The 18,547-nt window shown below is 43.5% G+C and overlaps 1 protein-coding gene across 7 annotated transcripts in view; it reads left to right on the top strand.

Moving 5' to 3' along the window:
- Nucleotides 1-18,547, top strand: part of PRKCB (protein kinase C beta) — a 388,768-nt gene that overhangs the window by 356,300 nt on the left and 13,921 nt on the right. For all 7 annotated transcript variants that reach the window (XM_077141522.1, XM_077141519.1, XM_077141520.1 and 4 more), the window contains 3 exons: nt 1,021-1,101; nt 1,382-1,489; nt 6,074-6,214. In XM_077141522.1, the coding sequence (XP_076997637.1) occupies nt 1,021-1,101; nt 1,382-1,489; nt 6,074-6,214 (330 nt within the window). The remainder of the gene's footprint in view (nt 1-1,020; nt 1,102-1,381; nt 1,490-6,073; nt 6,215-18,547) is intronic.

The raw sequence follows: 18,547 nt of genomic DNA, 5'->3' as shown, positions 1-18,547 counted from the left end.
AAAGTCTAGACTGGCCCCCAAATCTCAGCCCATAATCTTTGCTAAATCAACTCTTAACCTCTTTGATGCAGTTAATTTTAAATTCCTGTGTTCTGAAAGATGGATGGTCATGCAGCCATTCTAGACATCGTCATGCTCTGGCAATTTGGCAGTATATGTTAAAAATGTTAAAACCCATTTGATCCATCAATCCTGCTTCTAGGAATTTATCTTAAGGAAATAATTGGACAGATGTCCAAATATCTAATTATAAGGATATCTGTTATAGCATCAGAAGAAAACTAGTCAATTGGGAATTGACAATAGATTTTGGTTTCTCCATTCGATGGAATGCAATGCAGAGGTAAAAACTGAATGTGTCTGTGTACAAATAATAGCCTGGAGCTTTTATGTGAAGAAAACACTTTGGTAGAGGTCCCTGTTAACAAAGGGTTTATGTAAAACACACACAGAGTTTAATATGAAGTCAGAGAAAAGAGTCTGGAAGGAAATATACCAAATATTAGTGATAAATTTTCTCTTGATAAAGGATTATGAGCGACTTTCACTTTATTTTCTTAGATTATCTAAATTTAAAAACTATATAGTAAAATGGTAATATAAATATTACTGTTATGAGAAGACAGTTTCTCTTCCTAAAAATACCATATCCACTGTGCCGAAATAAAAAAAAAAAAAACACGATGCACTTACCAATTGCCTTGTAAAGGCAATGTGACTCCCACAGAGGTTTGTCCCTGCTGCAGAGGCCTCTGTAAAGGATGTCTGTCTTTCCCTGATTGGCTAAAGTAAGGATCTAGTTCAGGTGGGCAGCAGGCTCCCTGTTGGCTCTCTTAGGTGCTGGCCTGCAGCGGGGACTGTGGCAGCTGCTGTAATCATTTATGGTAGACAGCTGACAACGGCGGAGCCCTCCCCCAGCGGGCACCAGCACCCCACCCTCACTGTAGTCGAGTGCATTCCGTTTCTGGCTGCAGTGCGAACCTACACACCTCCCTGATGGAATGCCTTCTGTTTTTCTAGATAATTGCTTATCAGCCCTATGGGAAGTCCGTGGACTGGTGGGCCTTTGGAGTCCTGCTGTATGAAATGTTGGCTGGGCAGGTAATTGAATTTTAAGTGATTTGTAAGAAAAGTCCTCCCCCTCCTCCCCCACCATTCACATGGTTTCTTTAGTAAAAAGTGTAGGCTTGCTAATCGGCTCACAGGCTGAACTTCTGTGACTTCCATTGCCTTGAGGTTTCACTAGCCTGTTGGCCATTTCTCCTTGTCCTCTCCCTGGAAGCCTGGGAGTATGGTCTGATTGTGGTCTTGGGGGTGGGGGCTGCTGATTTGGGGCAATTTAAGCAGGAATCCTTCTTGTCCCCCCTCCTGTGTCCCCCAGGCACCCTTTGAAGGGGAGGATGAGGATGAACTTTTCCAGTCTATCATGGAACACAATGTGGCTTATCCAAAGTCCATGTCCAAGGAAGCTGTGGCCATCTGCAAAGGGGTGAGTAAGCAAGCCCCTTAAAGCGTGTGACCTGGGCTATCATGTACAGCAGTACAGGTGGTGCCCTGAACAAGGGCACCCAGCCAGGGGGTGAATGGAACCTGAACTCCACCCCTCACTCCACCTGCCAAACCGCAAGCCCTGCACCGAGCTGCCACCTCCCAGAGGACAGAGAGCTTTATTCTAATTTGCATGAAAGCACCGTAGAGGCCTGTCTGCAAAGGCCTCCTGCTGCTGGCTGTGCGCCAGCCTCTAGCCCAGCTCAGGGGAATGCTTACTGAGTGAATGAGGCAGGGAGCGCAGAGACTTTGCTAAGAGCTGGAGCCTGAGGGAAGCGGCTCGAGGGTTCTGCAGCACAGCTTGGACCACCCTGCTCAACTCGACTGCTTATGTGTTTAGCTAACACCAAGAGAGTGTAACCTGTATTCTAAGAAAACTTCAGACAATGTTGAGTTGAATGTATTCTCTGGATAAGTTCACCCATTCAAACCCTCAACCCCCCTCCAACGCAAATGGCTGAATGTGTGTACTTTTATGTACATAAAGATTATGCAGATTGTACCCATGAAGAAAGCAAGACATGTGTTAGAGGTAAGAATTTCTGGTTATGCATCTTGTATTAGGAGAGGACATGCTCCTGGTGACCTGTGTGAGACCCTGGACATAAGTGTTCTCACCTTTTGTGCCATCAGGATGGCCTGGGGTGCTTTGTCAGAATGCACATATCTCAGCCTTTACCCCAGAGATAAAGTCTGGGCATCTGTATTTTGAGAAATTTCCCACGTGGCTTGAAAATCATTGCTTTTTAAGATGCCCTCCAAATGTGATAACTCTCCTACAGTTTATAAAGATTATATAGTGACATGGAGATTCTTAAGATTCTATGAATGTGTGAAAACAGTGCTTTGGAACCCCTGAAGAATTTGGTCCAGGGACGATGCCTTTATAAAGCATTATCACAGCTACCGATCAGTGGCACTGGAGAGTTCTCAAGGTTAGAACACGGCCATGCCTTAATGGTGGATTCCCACCTGTGTGTCTGAGTAAACCAGCACTGCTGTCCTAGATCCCTGCGCTGTTTGCAGATTTCCCATCGCTGCTACTACCCACAAAGAGCCCAGTTCTACCTGACCCGTCAGCTGCCATATGAGCTTTGGTGATGGAAAGCTGGAAAACTCAGGCAGGCCAGCCTCAGGCTGGGCCACCCTCCCACTCTAAAGCACCTTACTACACTGCCTAAATTTCCACTCACAGTGGATCACCTCAACTTTGCGTTTCAGCTACACAGGCTAAGATGCAAATATCCCTGGGGAAACCACATGCTAAGTTAGTCTCCATCCCTAACATCTTAGAGTGAATTAGTTGAAAGTATTTTCTTTGAGGCTGAGGCAGGGAGAGGGAAAATGTGGAATGGAGTGTGGAGTCCCAGAGCGTCATTAGGAGCTTAAATAAGGCCTATAGAAGAAATTGGGCACAGACTAAGGTCAGTGCAAACCTCTGTAGACATTTTATTGAGGGATGGGGTGGGGAGAGGTCATACACCGAACTTTTAATTTGCTTGCTGATCACCAACTTTTAAAGATCAGGAGCTTTCCTATAAACATTCAGCTTTCCAGATTCTCTTGAAAAATCGTATCTTGCCATGCCAGTCTTTCATTCCTGCAAAGTGACAGTAGCAGGAATGGAAGTTATTGTCCCCTTTAGATGGGACATGTCTAACCCAATTCCATTTGGGTTCAAATCCTGGTCCTGGTGCTATTAGCCCTGTGACCATGGGGAAATTGTTCAACCTCATCTGTAGATTGGGGTTAATAATAGCACCAACTCATAGGGTCCTTTAATGATTAAATGAATTAATGCATGTAAAGAACTTAGTATAGGGCCTGGCACTCTGCTCGAAAAGCTGTTGGGTTATTAATATTATTACAACTCATGCTAGGCCTCTCTTGGCCTTTGAGTTTATATCCTCTGGGTTAGGAAATTTTAAAGTGAGGGACTTCGGAGACTGAGAGATGCTTTGCAAAACTTGACCTTGCCACTTCCTGGGTGCATTGGTCTACCTGGCTTCCTTTGCATCTGCTTCTGTTTCTTTGTGTCTAAAAATGGAATAATGCTCCTTATTTAACAGTTTTTGAGAACGTCAAATGAGGTAACATAAGAGAAAGCTCCTTGCACAGTGCTGGTGCACAGTAGGTGTTCAACACACTACACCCTCATTTTCCTCCCCTTCACTACTCTGCCCTGCCTGGACAGCTGGGGGTTCTAAGTGGGTCATGGAGGAAAGAGAATTTTCCAGTTCAGCTGCATTAAGCTTCAGCTCCAATTAGCAGTTTCCCTGGTAGAGCAAATTTCTATTAAATTAAGACCCGTAACCTTTGAGATTAACTAGGATGACTTTCTTACCATTGGGTTTGGGGAGCTTTCTGAGTTGAGCGAGATGAGTCCAGTGTAGACTCTTTCTTCAAGGTTGATGCTCACGAGAAGGGGTGATGCTTAAGCCAACAACCAAATGTGTCCTCCTGAACAGCAGCCCCTCCCCCCCATCCTGTGGTGCATCTGGGAAGTGATCAGTGATTGGAACAGTGATTAAATCCCCGCTGTCCATATTGCTTCAGGCACAATACAGCAGAGTGCTGGAACTGGGCAGACTCTACATTAGTGCTTGATGTTTCTTCAGTGGCTTTTCTTTACAGGGCATCCTCCTGCTTAGATGGAAATCAAAAAGAGTCCTCTTTCCAGTTGAAATAGTGTTCTATTTATGTCCATCCATTAAAATCCTTATTTTCTACCATAAAAAAAAAATTTAGTATAATTTGCTCAGATCCCCACTCCCACTTTGAACAAGCTTAAAGCAGATGGAAACTCCATATGTGCCACATGTTATGGTGAAAACATGCAGAGACCATATAGAAGAGAGCTGCAACAGTTCTGGACCAAGCATATATCCAAAGTATGGCTCTGCTACTAAGCTGTGTACTTACTTCTCTGGACCCAGTTATTTTATTTGGAAAATGGGGCTAAAAGTTGCTGAGGCCTCAAAGCATCGTTGTGATGTTCAAAGAGGCAGTATCTGAGTGATGGCTGGGAAGCTTTTAGCACGAGCTCAATACCCTGAAGCCATCATTGATATTATGATGGCAAACCAAGACCTCATAGCCCTTTTTTTCCTCCTATCCTGATTCTGTACAAATTTCAAGGCTTGGCTCAATCTGCTTGTACTCCATAAACCTTTTCAGACCAAGTCAGGTGCCAAAGCTCTCCCATTTCTCTTAAAAGCACAAGTTTTGGAATTAAGCAGAGGTGGGATTCAATCCCTCTCCCACTTACTGTCTCTGGGGCTCCTGTTTGTTGTTCACCTCTCTGAGTGTTAGTGGCCTTGTCATTCAAATGAGAAACATAATATAACACCTCAGTGGGTTATAGTGAGAATCGGGTAAGAATGTGCATGCAAATAAAGAAGTAGTATCTTAGAGCGTAAGTGCCTAATTATCTTTTCTCTAGAAAGATCAGACATAAGTGGAAGTGGAAAGTATGTTGGCCTTTGTTTGTTTGTGTGTGTGTGTGTGTGTGTACTGAGAGATAGTAACAAGATAATTCGTGACCACAGCAGAAATCCGGCCAAGCTGAATGTCTAAACAGAGTAGGTGTGAATTCTGGGTTCATCATTTCCCCGCACTTGGCAAGTCCTGGGCAGAAAGCTCTGGGAAGCTTCCTGGACTTCTATGTTCCAAACACTTTTGCTTTCTCCTGTAGGTCATTTGTTTGTTTGTTTGGATTTTAAATCATCAATTCTTCTGTCTCTACTCTGTGCATTTACTGCAATCTTGAGATCAGAGATATTTTCCTGCTGCTTTGGATTCATTTGCAAGAGGAAGCCTGTCTGGTTTCATCTCAGAGCACCTATTCATCTTATTATTTAGCGCCGGCTCAGGGACCCAAAGATGGAGGCTTTTGATAATTAAGTAATTTAAATGGAGCACCAAAGAAACCTCTGCAGAGTTGAGTATAATGTGTGCTACAAGGAAAATGAGCTGGGCTAGGTTTTGACTATTTAATGAGCTTTCTGAAAGTAATTACTTGAAACGTGGGTCCATTTGACTAATATTTTTTCTTCTGTTTTGTCATTCTCACAAATTCTTTACTGAGAAATGCAAATAGTATCTGAATGAAAGTGGCCTTTGCCTTGATTGGAAATGATCAAACTCCAGTTTTCCCATGAGGGGAGGGGAATTTGTAAATATTGAAACTGTTCTCATTAAATGCACCAATAATTGCATAAAACTCTTGAACCAAAATGTATCATGTGGCATTTCTAACTTGAAGTTTGGGGACACATTGAGACTTAGGTTTGACTAACCAGGAAAGGTCTTGCTCTCGGAACAGTAGCAGGAGGCACTGTTATGGGGTCTTCCTATTACAGAGACCCAGCTAGGAAATTATTGTTGGGATCAAAGCAAAAAAGAAAAATTAATTGAAACTCTTCACTGTGCTTTCTTTTGTAATTGATTAGAATAACAGTTTCTGAGTGCTTCACATTACCTCTTCTGAAATCCATTAAATGCAACGTTTCTCTTTGTCTTAAAGCTAATGACCAAACACCCTGGCAAACGTCTGGGTTGTGGACCTGAAGGGGAGCGTGATATCAAAGAGCATGCATTTTTCCGGTATATTGATTGGGAGAAACTTGAACGCAAAGAGATTCAGCCCCCGTATAAGCCAAAAGCTGTAAGTAGACTGTTCTATCTGACTGTCAGGTTACACACACAACACATTCTTCTGCTCTCCTGCTGGGTGTGCTCAGAATGTTCTCTGAGGAGTAGAGATTGCTGCATCTACTCCACAGACCAGCATGTGCTCACATTTTTGCACAGAGCCACTAGGTTTAAAAAAAATGGTAATTTCCATTCACACAGCCCTGCCTTTGTACATACAGGAAATACAATTGATACTGAGTTTTTATCAATTCAATCATTGTAATTGTCTTAGCTGATAAATTTGGGGGAACCATTCTTTTGGTGACCAGAGTTCAGATCCATTTTCAGACTGTGATAAAGAATCTAATTTTGCCTTCGTTCTTTCCTTGGTTCAACTGTGTCATTTTCTCTTCATACTGACATTGAAAAGGTCATGTTGTTTATCTCAACAGTATTTAAATTTAATTCTGAAACATACACTAGGTCTGAGTCAGTGAGTTAGACAGCCATTCACCAACCAGCTCCTACCCAAGATGAAACAGAACGAAGCAGAAGCAGAAGCACTTCCTGACCTTAGACCCTTTTGGAAGCTTTAGGTATAGATGTGACCTGGAGATCATTTTTACAGTGTAAGAATAAAAGTCCCACATTCCCCATAGCCATGTATTCATGGGGAGGGTTTCTCATCCCCAAAGACTCAGCAGGGAATACTTGTTAGCATCAGGGAGGCAGAATTTGTACCTGAATTAATCAGAACTGTGATTCTGCTCAGTGGATATTTCTTTGTCAGATTAAGTAGAGCAGAGAACGGTGTCTTTATTATGAGTTGCAAAAATACTGACAGAGGTCAAAAAGTGAACATAAACACTGTCATAAAAACCCAGCATTCTGAGTGTCTTGGATGATGAAGATGGAGAAAATGACGATGGTAATGATTGGTTATTTTGATGTTATTATTATTATTAATTTCTTGAGCACTTATTATGTGGCAGGCACCATGCTAAGCACTTCATATGTAGCATCTAATTAAATCCTCAGAACAACTTAATAATGCAAGTGCTATTATTCCATGTTATCAAGAGGGAATGGGGGCTCAGTCTGTCCACGGTCACTCAGCCAGTGTGTGATGAAAGGAAGATTCAAACCTAGGAGAGGCAGACTCCACTGGAGGCATATCAGAATGCCCAGGGGCAACAGGCTTTAAAAAAAAGCCTCCCAGGTGATTTTTATGTGTCCTCAGTGCTGTACTTTCCTCTCCATCCCAGATGGTTCGAATCACAGATCTACAGCATCCCTGATGAATCCTATGTCTTTCTGGACACTTCCTCGTGTCAGGAAGCCAGATCATATAGAGGCAACCAGTTTTACCTTCTAATTGTTGTAAATCTATATACTCATATTAAATCAGGCTTCCAGAACCGCCATTCTCTATGTCCTGCTCTATCCCCCAGAGCCTCTGTTTCTATAGTGCATCCTTCAGACATTTGCAGATGCTGATCCTGCACTCCAGGGTTCTGTGATCTCCAAGCTAAACTGTCCTGCAGCCTTGCGCAGTGTGACATCCCTCTCAAGTGCCTTTTGCCCTCCAGGTAGTCCATCTAAAGATACAGATACAGGATTAAGCATAGTATTCCAGACGGTGTCTGACTCTCGCAAATACGGTGGGATTCTCTTGATCATTTTAGAGCTGACGAACTTGGACAAACCAGTTCTCCTCTCTGTGCCTCTATTTCCTCATCTGTAAAACAGGGATAATAGTTTCTACATCGAAAGTTCATTATAGGGCAGGCCACAGTGGCTCAACAGGCAGAGTTCTCATGCCTGCCATGCTGTAGACCTGGATTTGATTCCCTCTGCCTACCTGTGCAAAAAAAGGGTTCATTATAATGCATAAAGCACTTCATGTGTGCCTGGTACAAGGGGAGCACAAAATGGTGGCCATTTTGTTAGCTGCATCATGCATTGATTGAAGTCTTGGGAGCAGGGTTTTAAGGACGAAACAGTGTCAAATCCTGCTAATTCTAGTCCATTGGATGGTGTCTGTATGTACATTTGAGATTGGGGAAAGACCATGCATGCCATAGGCAATATCACCACTTTTAATGAACCATTTGGAGAATTTTCAAAAGACAGTATGGAAGAGAAGCTTGGGTTCATCCTTTAGAGGTAGAGCATGACTTTTTTTGGGGGGGGGGCTATTTATGAGGTCTCAAAACATGGTCTCCCCCTCCTCACTTGTTTAAAGAAAAGATGCAGATTCCTCTATTGCCAGAAGCATTGAGACCAAATAGGCATTTGGAGTTCATTCTATAGCTATAGAAAAATGGTTCTCAAACGGGTGGTCCCTGGACCCACCATCAATCACCTGGGGATTTTAATAGGAATGAGATTTTCAGATCCCACCGAAGACTTTGTGAATTGGGAACTCTGGGGGTGGAACCCGATGATGAGTGGTTTAACAAGCCTTACAGGTGATTTTGATGCACACTGAGACTCAGTGCCCAGGAGTTTAATCCAGGCAGATACGAGGGCTGCATAGCAAGAATAATCCCTTTAATGGGAAACTCAGAGCAATAGAGCAATGGGTTTTGGGAATTGGTCACAGATTCAGATGCCTACAGAGATGAGGAAGGTAATATGAGGGAAGAGGATCGTATGAGATAGAAGAGTAAGTGGTGGGGACAGAGGCAAACTGGAGAGCAGGTGAGCTATCTGAAAGGCTCAGCGGTATCCATCACCAGCTGTGTGCCCTACCAAGATGCAGGTTTAGCATTGCTCCATCTTCAGGGTTGTCATGAGAAGCCGGATATCTGGATTTTTGTATGAAATCTCACCCTTTTAAAAATATATATTGGCAAGAAAAATTAAACATGTAGTGCAGACCAAATAAAACACAGCCTTGAGCCATATTTGGCCTGTGGGCTGCTGGTCTGTAACTTTTGGTGATTGCCTAAAGTCAGGCTGATATTTAGCCACTACCCATTAATATTGGTGATTTACAGTCAGAGTCCATTCTCCTTGATTAGATATTTTGACTATCACCACAAAGCAATTACGAATATAAAAAGCCCAGTCCATTGTCTGGCTCATAAAAGGTGCTTAGGAAAAAGAAGCTGTTATTATAATTGGCAATACAAAGAAGTGATAATAATTAGTAAATATCACCAAGATTCTTCAACTGTTCTGCCTTTGATTTTGTTTTCAAACAGCCAATGTCTTGAGTTCCTCATGTGGGTTTAGCAATGACTTTCAGTTACGGTTGACTGGACCAAATACTTGAAGATGTTCTGCCATGGGCTGTAAGCAGAGGCAGGCACTGCCCTTGGTTCCCTTAGACTGCATTAGAAATAATAATAATGGGTACACCGTGCATCCATTAGATTCAACCTGCACATATGCCTTTCACCTTGCAAATGCCTGACCTTGGATCGCCTCACCCCCACCCAGGGATCTCACATGTCCCTTTCCCTAGCCCTTTTTATCTGTCTGCCACCTCCAAAAGGCCCACAGTGAGTGTGTGCAGAGTTCCATGTGCCTTGTGGGATATTAAAAGGCATGCATGCATCTGTCAGTGTTTCTGATTCATGCACGCTATTAAATTGAGTGCGACGAGAGAAAAAGCAAGGGGCAATAACAAGATTATATTCAGACATCAGTAAAGGGTGCTATTATTGGAAGTTCATTTAAATAATTTTAATGGATTTTAAAAAGTTGTTCTCAGTGCTCTCTTATTATGGCAGGGAGCTGTGTGCCAAGTATTGTTTGAATCTGTATACACTAGCTTAGTGTATTGTGCAAGGTACAAGAACAGTTTTTTTAACATGTGCATCTGGTTGTGTAACTCTCTTACTTACCACCCCCCGATTAGTCTCTTTTGCCTTACTTAGCATATGTGGCTTTTGAGGTGTTCCAAGGTCTGCCTCCTCCCTAGCTTCAGGTCCTGACTCCAAGTGCCAGCATTCCTGAGCTCCTTTCAGTTCCTTAAACATACTATAACTTCTCTTCCTTTCCTGCCTTTATTCTTGCAGAACCATCTCCCTGGGAAGCCCAAATCCCTTTCCCTTGCTCCTCCCTACTCTATGAATCAGAGCATCACCCACTCAGGGAAGGTCTTCTTGATTTCTGAGTAGAGAGCCACTCGTGTGCTATCAATAAGCTCGTCATGTTTTATTGTAATGCCTTGTTCAAATAATGTCTGTCTTTTTGTGTAGACTATAATGTTGTCCCTGTCTTTTCCGCTGTTGAACCCCAGTGCCTAGAGTAGGGTTTAATACGTAATAGGTGCTCATTGCTTTCCTGAATAAATGAATGGTTATAAAGCAGGATACTGTAAGACACTGTGCTGTGAAACATAAGGAGCTCTTTAGGGGTATATATTAGAGCACCAGGTGTCTCGCATAAATTGGTTGTTGGATAAGTTACTACCCTATTTGTAAAGGGCTATAATTTGGGTGCTGAGTTGTAAACTGTCATGGCATTGTGTGGTTGTGGTGTGCCATAGCAAATAGTGCGCTGGTGAAGGATCTGAAGCTGCAGTGCATTTAATTATTAGACTTTAGAGGGGGAGGGCTGTGACTCTTGCCATCTATCATTGCCCCATTCTGTCCAGTGCTACAGGAGCCCTGGTGTAGCCAGCAGAGCTTCTTAAACGTTACTGTATGCATGCAGATCACCTGGAGATTATGTTGGAATGCAGATTCTGATTCAGCAAGGCTGGGGTGGGGCCTGAGGCTCTCTGCACTTCTGACAAGTCCCCAGGTGATTGGATGCTGCTGGACCACCACCAACACCTCTGCTACCTCTGAGTAGCAGAGGTAGAACACGGTGCTACAGGTGCAGCAGGCAGTGAATTGAATGGCAGGTTTTGTTGTGGTCAGTATGCCATGTAGTATGGTGAGGGCTGTAGCGAAGGGCTGCATAAGGCTTGCTTATTACAGAATATGCTGGTGAAATGTGGTTGGGGCTCAGGGAAGGCTGTTGTGTTTTAGCATGTGGTGATCAGAAGGTGGTAGTTTGTGTGCTGGAGAGCAGAGGTTGTTTGTAGCCAAGTGCATGGGGTTGAGCAGCAGAGTATGAAGTAGTGTGCTCTGGTTCTGTCGCCTAGTGGAGCCTTTGTCAGGCTATATGAATCATCCAGTTGACAGGTATTTACTGAGGTTAGGTACTGCTCTAGGTCCTGGGGACCCAACAATAGAAATGGCAAAAATCCCTGCCCTAATGGAGCTTATATTCTACAGGGAAGAAGCAGACAGTGAACATATAAATAAGTAAAAGATGCAGTATATTAGAAGGCAATATGAATTATGGAAGAAAGTAAAGCAGGGATGGGGAATTGAGAGAGCCAGGTCAGGGAGAGGTCAGTTTTATATAGGATAGTCAGGGAAAGTCTCACTGAGAAAGCAACATTTCAGCAAAGATGAAAAGAACTTGGGGCAGTGAGCCATGTGTATATCTGGGGGAGAGTGGTTTGGGTGGTAGGACAAGTGCAAAGGCCCTGAGGCAGGAGCTTGCCTGACATGTTCAAGGAAGAGCAAGGAGTCCAGGTTATTGAGCTGAGTGAGCAAGAGAGAGTAGAGAAGGAGATGAGATCAGAGAGGTCATGGGAGGGGCAGAGAGGGTGCAGACTGCTCTGGGATCTTTGGCTTTTCCTCCAGCTAAGATGGGTGGCCATTGTAGGGTTATGAGAAGAGAAATGGCATCATTTGACTTTGGTTTTAAAGGGGTCACAGTGACTGCTGTAGGAACAAGAGTGAAATCAGAAAGTCCGATAGCTTGTAGGAGCTGCTTGGAAGCTCCAGGTTGTATTCATCTTGGCATCCCGAACCCTTCCCCAGTTCCTGGCTCTCATGGACACTTAGTAATTATCCCTATATAGGCAGAAGGAGTAGATGAACAAAGAGTCCCTTCAGATTGCCTGCATGTCTCCTCCTCTAGTATGACATGAGTAGCCAAGTGTGTAGTCTTGGTGAAGAGTAGGAAGAGCTAAAAAATAGGTTGTCAGAGTGCTGGGGGGCATGGTTGTGCAGTGGTTCAGAGTGCTGGGGGGCATGGTTGTGCGGTGGTTCAGAGTGCTGGGGGGCATGGTTGTGCGGTGGGTTGTACTTCCTCATATCAGTGGACAGGGTATTCTGGTAAGGAGATTCCAGGTGTTGAAGCTGTAACCAGGGAGTTCTCTTGTGCCTGGGTGATCTGGCTCAGAATTTTGTGGTGCTATGGTGGAGGGTGCATTGAGGCTACACTGTGCGTGAGTATGTTTTATTGCAGAATTTGTAGCACATGCTGCTATAGTGTCACAGTTAAAGATATGCTAGTGCTATATGTTTAATTTGAAATGTCTGTTGGAGATTTTGATGGCATTTGCATGTAATTATGAATTCCCTTAGTGAAGTCGTATCATCACTTCTCTGTGGGGTTCCTAGTAGTGCCTGTGACACCTAGAGCAGTGCTCCTTGTGAAAACTAGGTAAGGGCACATGCCTGGGGCTCAAGGCTCCAGCTGCCCCCAGGAGGCGACTTCAGATCCACTAACCCAACAGACTGCATAAAAGCAGCAAGTTGAAGAGGGAGGGAAAGGTAAGCAGGCCACAAAGATGCTGTGCCCTAGAATAGCACGTGGAGTCTCCAGCTCTAGTGTGTGCTAGTAAACGTGGCTCTGTGCTAGTCCAAAATATGATTGGTCTCATCAGTCCAGGCTGGTCAGGGGTTGAGGATTACAGCTAGATGAGATGTAGACCTCGGGCAGAGCCCCTTCACCTCCGTCTTGACATTGTCTCATGGGCAGCCATCGGTACTGGCTAGATGTGATTGGCATGCTCACACCTCCTTCCTTCTGTCCAGCCTGTGGCCCAGGCCTCACGGTCTCCACCCCAACCCACAGGAAAACAGAACCCAACTGTAAGATAGACGGATCCCAATCCTTTCTGTCCTTGTTACCTATTATCGTCCTCACTTTACAGAAAGCTTGGTAAATTGAGGCGTCTGCACATCACAGAAGCCTTGGAATCTTGCAAACCGAGAGAGCATTGCTCCTTGTCCCTAACCTACTTTATCTGAGCCTTTCGTTTAATATCGTTTTGAAAACAGTGCCTAGGTTATCTGATCACCTGCCAGTGCCCACATCCTCTGGGAGTCTAAATGCTGAACTGCTTCAAAAATGAAATCACGCTCACAGGACTTAGTTTCTCGGTAATTCTGTCATCTGAAAACATTGTTTATGTAGCTGAGGCCAGAAGCTTCAAGTACTTCTTTAATGAGCTGAAATTGTGTTCATGTGACATCCTCCTCCAAACCCAATTGCCCTTTACACCGTATAAGTGTCTCTGTGTGCGTCTGAATGTGTGTTTGATGTGCTGACATTTCTGAATTGAAGCCAGAAAGAGTAACCTTTGTATGTTTGCTATTAAAACTCCAAATTCAAAGCTCAAGAAAGGGTTCTAACTTTTACCCGGTATGATTTATTTAAACATAGAAGCCAGTCCCCCTAAAGTACCAAATACCGAAGTACCAAATACATATCTTTTTAATTGTAATTGAAGCTAATTCTCATAAAACCTGTACTATTCAGGTATATTGGGAAAAAAATTAGGGATACATATTAAGACAGGCATTTTGTGGGGAGATAATCTATTTCTTTTAGATAGCTTCCCCCCCCTCCTCCCCCCAGAAATCCTATAACTAGAGAGTACTTTGAACTCAGGCCTATGGGATTTCAAATCCTATTTCATTTTCTCCTTTACCCATGTTGTTTTCCCATTAAAAAAAAAAAAAGCACGTTGTATTTATTGAGTTCTTAAAGCACGTTGTATTTATTGAGTTCTTATTGGGTGCTGTTTTAGGTCCCTTTTGTGCATTACCTCATTTAATTCTCACAATTCTGAGGTAGGTGACATTGTCACCATGCTACAGATGAGGGGATGGAGCTTGGAAAGGTTTGGGCATTTGTTCAGAGTCTAGTAGCCTTAGAGCCAGGGCTTGAACCTTGGACTCTGCCCTGCCTCATATCTTTGGAAAGATTATTAGAAGCACTTGGAGCCCCTCTTAAGGATTGTGATTGCACTAATAGAAGAAAGCCATGATAACACCTTTTAACAGTCTATTACATAATAGAGAAGGATTAAGTGTTCTTAAAATTCAAATGATTCAAAATTTGTTAAAAAATATTGCAATAAACAAGTAACATATTCACACCTTTTACAATTCACTGGCAGAATCTTAAAAGATGCAAATCTGACTTATTTCTTAAGGCTTTGATTTCTAGGCTAACAAAGAGACAGACATTGACTAAGCTCATGAAGTAAGGCATGGCAGCATCTGAAATGAGACACTCAGGACAGGCTCATTAAGGTGTAGATATTTCCCCCACTAGTTCTTTTTGTTCTTTTGACTGTCTAGAATGTGGAGTTTGCAGAGATCTTAATCATAATCAAAATATTAGGCTACGTTCATACACCGACTGACAAATAGTCAAGTCATGTAGGACCCACAGCCTAAAGTCTATCTGTTTATCTCTCTGTCAGTCCATCCGCTGACCCACGGAGAACGCATTTAAACTGTAGCTCAAACTAGGATCCCTTTAGATGATTGGAATTGGCAGGTTTCTGGGCCGGGAATGCGCCTACATCCATATCAGGTGCATGACTCTGAGTTGTGTTAAAGCTGTTCCCTGGAAAAGAAACCAGCAGTTCAGAAGGAAATGGTTAAAGGGAAGGTCATAAGCTGGGAGAGAGCATGAAACTGTCCAGATATGCATGGTAAGAATCATTAAGATATAACAGAAGTCAATTTCAACTCCTCCATTCTACAGATGGGCAAACAAAGGTCCAAATATTTGCCTAAGAGGCTGGCACAGGAAGTGAAACAGAGCCAGGCCAAGAAAACTGGCAGTTAATACCGCAGACTTCTATTAGTAACACTTTACAACAGTAACAATACTGTTGTCAGGTGTGTTTTTTTCAATTATGTAGTTTTACAAGAGAGCAGAGCACTCTGCTGAAAAAAAATCTCATTTCATCCCCATAACAACCCTGGGATATAGATGCTGTTATTACCTCCCCTGTACATATAAGAAAACAGGCTCAGAGAGGTTCAGTAATTTGCCTATAATCACACAGCTAGTGAGTCCACGCACCAATTTAATTTAATTCCCCATTTCTTCACCTCCAAAGTCTGTGTTTTGGGCCACTATTATGTACTTGCTGTCATCTCCCATACTCAGCTGCACAGATGTGAGATCTGTCTGCTCTTAGTCCAGTCTAGGGTTTAGATGGGAGGATAGGTTCTGGTGAGTGAACAAAGTCCAGCTTCTTGAATTCTGCTGTCGACCAGATTGTAGCACTTACCATGATACTCCAGAATGCTGTTCATTCGAGGGCGAGAGAACAGAGAGATGAACAGATGGACCCTTGCCACCAGGTCAAGCAGAAAGAACATGGACTCAGAATCAAGCAGATCCAGGATTCAACCACCAGTTTTGTTGCTTAGCAGCTGAGTAAGATGGGCAAGTAACCTGACCCCTGTGAGCCTCCTCAATCTCAGCAGGGCCCATGGCATTCCTAAGTAATCTCTGAGTCCTCTAGGCCAGTTCCCTGAACCTTTTCTTTTCTGGATTCTCCCTATAGTCTCAGCTCAATTTCATGGAGAGAATTGAGGCCCGGGGTTGCCCATGAATGGGTGGTCCCTCAGCTTCCTGTCCTGCATAGTCAAATTGACCTCCTCTCTGCATCTCAGCAAGCAGGTTTTGTCCCCTCATGTAAGACTTGCCTTCCCCCTGCTCTACACCCTACCCTCTCATCTCTTCGTACACCTCTCCCCTGTCTAATTTGGATCCTCAGTTTCTTCATATGTTAATTAGAGTTCCTGTGGTTGCAAACAGGAACCTTACTGATTTCCAAGTCAGAAAAAACAAAAACATTAAATATTCAGATATAGCTGGCTCCAGGTTCTCAAACAGGAATCCATGTCTCTGTGTCCCTTGGGCTTAGTTTCCTCTGTGTTGGCTTCGTTTGTCATTCTCAGAAGGGTTTCTGAGCACACAAGTCTCAGGCACATAACCTCCTGTGAACCCAGCAGTCCCTGCCAAAAGAGAACTGCCTTTTCCTAAAATTCCCAGCCACCTGGGACACAATCTTATTGGGAATACTGGGTTACTTGCCCAACTCTACAGCAGTCACTGGGCCACATGATTGTGCTGATGGCCAGGCCACTTGTCCTGAGGGTGTGAATCTTTCCCTCTGTAAACCAGACCTTTTGAGAGAGCAGAGGGGTGAGTTCTTCCAGACAAGTGCAGCACTGTCACTAGAAGAGGGAGTGTCTGCTGGGAAGGCCAAAACTGCATGTCTCCACTTGGACTCTTTCCTGGCTCTCCTTAGCACAGAAACATGCTAAATTTTTCTACTCCTACTAATCCCTTTCTTCAAGCTTGGGATCCTCCCTTTAGCTCCCCTCTTACCTTATTTCCCATACAAAGTTTTGAAAGGGTTGCCAGTACTTGCTGTCTCCATTTTATTACAATTTATGCTTTCCTTAGCTCAGTGCAACCTGGCTTCTGCCCCTTCATTCTCCCGAAATTTCTCTCATTGAGTTCATCAGTAACCCCAAAATTGCCTCATCTCATCGGCTTGACTTGTCTTTCTTGACCTCGCCAAGTTTTTTTTGGTTATTTCATCTTCCCTCCTTAAAAAAAAAAAAAGATTGCAAAGTAAAATATTCAAGCGTTATAAAAAGCTTTGCAGTAAAAGTCAGTCTTCCTCTATTCTTTTGACTCCTAGTTAGGTTTCCTAGTTCTCCTTCCCAGGCCACTGTGACCTGGCTCTTGTCTGTCCTTCTGGGGAGGATCTGTAGAAGCACAGAAATGCCGCACATCACACACCATACACAATTTTCTGTACTTTGCTTTTACTTCCAAATTGTATCTCAGAGATTGTTTCTTATCATACCCCTAAATCTACTTCATTCTTTTAATAACTTCTGGCTTTCCTAGATGTGTGAGTGTCTCTGTAGGATAAATCTAATGTCCCTGCCTCCTTTTTCTCCCTTGTTCTTATGCCACTGTGCTCACTGATTTTCCTCCAGGAAAACCTCTGGATGACAGTAGAATTTGGAGGGTTGAAATATACCTCAGGCCCAAAAAGGGAAAGAGAAAGCTTATTTCTTGTTTATTTGCAATTGCAATTCCTTAAGAACAACCACAAGTACCCCGCCCCCAGCCCCAATGGGGTATGCAAAACGGCCGCTCCGAGGTGGTGTGTGAATCTGCTTGAAATGTCGTTCCAAAGGAGTGATGCTTGGGTGGGAGTAGAAATGTGACCCTTTTACCCCTGCACATATCTCTTCCTTGCTTCCTCTAATTGAGCACCCCAGGGCCTGGCTTAACCCAGTAGCTCCTTCATAGATTTCTCTGGCCTTGCGGAAGCTTGTTTTTTGTTTTAAGTGGCAGGTTATGCTGGTAATGCATATTCTGGGGTAGCTTAGGGGGTGGCAGGGCTCGCAGGCTGTCCAGCTGGCTCGCTGGGATGGGCCGTTGTGGCCCTGGCAGGACAGGACTGGGTCAGTCAGCACTCGATGGCCCTTCCCAGCTACCGTGTACTGACCCATCATGTGAAGCATTTTATGTGGATTTTATCAAGTCCTCCTCCCCACACGCTACAAAGGAGGCCCACTAGCCACATCAGGAAGCTTGAATTGAGAGAACTTGGCCAACTTGCTTAAAGGTTACACAGTTGGTGATTGATGGAGCCTGATTGGTACCCAGGTAAACTTGACTTTTCATCAATGCCACAAGATCCAGTACACATGAGTAGATAGCGGGATGCGGTAGAAAGCACGTGGCCTTTGAAATAAAAAAGATCAGGATCTGAATTTTGAATTTCCTGCTTTACCCTGTATAACCCTAAACAAATCATTAACTTATCAGATTGTCTGTTAGGTAGGGGTAGTCCTTTTCCTGCCTAGCTTGCACACTTGTACAAAGCAGAGCTGTAAAACCACCAGCAAATGGAAGGAATAATTACTACTCGAGAGCTAGTTTATTTGAAACTGGCAATGCAGGTTTGGGATGAATGCTGAAGAATTGGTAGGAAAAATATCATATTTTATTGACATGGGAAAATATTTACCCTGTATTTCATCCAGCTTTTTAAAGAGCAGGCTGAAGAATAAGCTAATGATACCACAATTGTGATAAAAAAAAAACCCAGCTATTTGCCTATTCATCTAGCCCTCCAGAAGGACAGGCTTTAACATGTAATGATATAAAGTGATGGAATTACAAATGGTTTTTCGGTTTATTTTTCTTTGTGCTTTTTAAAACCTTGTTTCTTTCTGCAGTAAATGCAGAAGGCTAATAGAAGAATATGAATCTATTATCA

Source organism: Tamandua tetradactyla, chromosome 23 (assembly GCF_023851605.1).
Source record: "Tamandua tetradactyla isolate mTamTet1 chromosome 23, mTamTet1.pri, whole genome shotgun sequence".
NCBI classification, from domain to species: domain Eukaryota; kingdom Metazoa; phylum Chordata; class Mammalia; order Pilosa; family Myrmecophagidae; genus Tamandua; species Tamandua tetradactyla.
The sequence above is the reverse complement of the archived record's forward strand: the minus strand, read 5'-3'. Positions and strand labels throughout refer to the sequence as shown.